This window comes from Geospiza fortis, unplaced genomic scaffold, assembly GCF_000277835.1.
Source record: "Geospiza fortis unplaced genomic scaffold, GeoFor_1.0 scaffold29, whole genome shotgun sequence".
In the NCBI taxonomy this organism is placed as follows: Eukaryota; Metazoa; Chordata; class Aves; order Passeriformes; family Thraupidae; genus Geospiza; species Geospiza fortis.
In genome coordinates, this window is record NW_005054349.1 from 879,194 (window position 1) to 880,206 (window position 1,013).

Here is a 1,013-nt window from a genome sequence, read left to right on the forward strand (position 1 = left end):
GGTGTCCCGTCCAGCCCCGGCAGCGGGCGCGGGGCACCTCAGCAGCTGGCACGTCCCTAGCTGGCAGCCGGTGAGGGCCAGCCAGCCCGGGTGGAGCGATGTCGGAGGCTGTGGACCTGTCCTTCCTGTCGGACGTGGAGAGAGATCTGATCCTGCAGGTCCTGCAGCGCGACGAGGAGCTCCGCAAGGCAGAGGAGAGGAGGATCAGGTGCGAACGCGGCCGGAGCTGGGCAGGAGCTGCTTCCCCGCTTTGCTCTGGAAGCGGGCGATGAGTGACAGTGTGGGTGATGGGTGTCCCCGGGTGCCTCTGACCGCTCCTGGTGTCGGCTCTGAGCAGGCGCCTGAAGAATGAGCTGCTGGAGATCCGGCGCAGGGGAGCCAAGCGGGGCAGCCAGCGCTACAGCGAGCGGACCTGCGCCCGCTGCCAACAGAGCCTGGGCCGCCTCAGCCCCAAGGCCAACACCTGCCGGGGCTGCAACCACTTGGTGTGTCGGGACTGCCGCTCCTACAGCCCCAGCGGCTCCTGGCACTGCAAAGTCTGCACCAAGGAGGCGTGAGTAGCTTGGACAAGCGGCAGGGATGTTCTGTACATCCCTCCTGTTCCCTTCCTCCTCTCAGTTGCCTCAACTTGATGCCCATGGCCAGCCTTTCCTAGCCTGGCTGGTCCTCCCCAGTGCGGGGCAGCTTGCTCTGCTGTCACTCCTGGAGAAGGTTCCCATGTTTGGGTGATGGAGAAATGGGTCATACCTCACTCTTGTGTCTCCTTCATGTCCTGCTCCTTCACCCCCTGAGCTGACTGCAGCATCCCCCTGTGCCCCCCGCACAGCCTGTGTCTCAAGCATCCCAGGTTTCCTCCCGTTTGGCCTCCCCTGTCCTACAAACCTTGGCTTGCTCCCGTGTTTGCTGAGGATGTAGCTGAGCCTGTCAGGGTGAATGGTCCCTGCCCAGTCAGCTGCTGATTTTGCCCATTGTGTTCCTGGGTTGTGGCAGCACTGAGGGTGGGTTTGGGCAAA

At 63.7% G+C, this 1,013-nt stretch overlaps 1 protein-coding gene across 1 annotated transcript in view; it reads left to right on the forward strand.

Annotated features, from left to right (window-relative positions):
- The first annotated feature begins 78 nt into the window (after positions 1-78).
- The window catches only part of SYTL4 (synaptotagmin like 4), a 6,909-nt gene continuing 5,974 nt past the window's right edge, over positions 79-1,013 (forward strand). Inside the window, exons 1-2 of the mRNA XM_031058827.1 lie at positions 79-208; positions 338-553. Of these exons, the coding sequence (XP_030914687.1) occupies positions 99-208; positions 338-553 (326 nt within the window). The 5' untranslated portion in view covers positions 79-98. The remainder of the gene's footprint in view (positions 209-337; positions 554-1,013) is intronic.